An 883-nucleotide genomic window follows, 5' to 3' on the forward strand; every position below is an offset into this window, starting at 1 on the left:
TCCAGTATGTGTTTTTTCATGCCTTTGAAGATGATTGTTATATCTAAAAGCTTTACTACATTGTTTATATTCATGTGGTTTTTCAACACTATGAATCCTTTCATGTCCTTGAAGAGAAGTGGAAGAACTCAGCTGATTTCCACATATATTACATTGATAATGCCTTCTTTCAGTTTGAGTTCCTCCAGATGTGAGAAGTGGACGGCCATGAGCAGAGGCCTTTCTATAGTCTCTGTATTGATAGTGTGTTTTGGCACTCTGTGTTTCCTGATCTATTACCAAGAAATGTTGGAAACCAAAATACTTTAAGCCTATCTTGTATTCAAAAGGTCCATTCACAGTGTGAGTTCTCATATGTGTTTGACAGCTTCTAAAAGAGTTAGAGTCCTGCAGCTTGTTTCCATACAACCAATGCTCACATGATTTGTATTGAGAGTGAGAGGTGGGATGGTTATTAAAGGACGAATGACACATGGACACCTTTCCACACACATTGCTATGACATGGTGTTAGGTCAGCAGAAATTTTCATGTTCATATCATCATTTGCTATCCACATGAAATTTTCTCCATCCTGAAGATCTTTATGCTCACAGAATGTCTTGAACAAGGAAATTCTGTAAAAATGACAATTATTTTAGTAAAAGGTGATTTATGTGTAGGCCACACACTGTTCCCCAAATTAGGTAAAGTATATGCTTTCTGCCATATCTGAATGGTAGGAAACTAAATAGATTGATAATGTCAGAGTATGGTTCCCACAAGACTGTGATAAAAAGAGTGATATTTGCCACATATGTTGGTGCACACCTTTTATTCCAGCACTTGGGAGGCAGAGGCAGGTGTATCTCTGTGAGTTCAAGGCCAGCCTGGTCTACATAGTG

The 883-nt window shown here is 38.1% G+C and overlaps 1 protein-coding gene across 1 annotated transcript in view; it reads right to left on the reverse strand.

The window, feature by feature from the left end:
- LOC108491125 (zinc finger protein 844-like) overlaps positions 1 to 883 on the reverse strand; it is a gene marked incomplete at its 5' end in the record, with an annotated part of 3,944 nt that overhangs the window by 2,061 nt on the left and 1,000 nt on the right. Inside the window, one exon of the mRNA XM_029566383.1 lies at positions 420 to 616. Coding sequence (XP_029422243.1) covers positions 420 to 616 — 197 coding nt within the window. The remainder of the gene's footprint in view (positions 1 to 419; positions 617 to 883) is intronic.

The sequence above is a fragment of the Nannospalax galili genome, unplaced genomic scaffold (genome assembly GCF_000622305.1).
Source record: "Nannospalax galili isolate Female #2095 unplaced genomic scaffold, S.galili_v1.0 scaffold3159, whole genome shotgun sequence".
NCBI lineage: Eukaryota > Metazoa > Chordata > Mammalia > Rodentia > Spalacidae > Nannospalax > Nannospalax galili.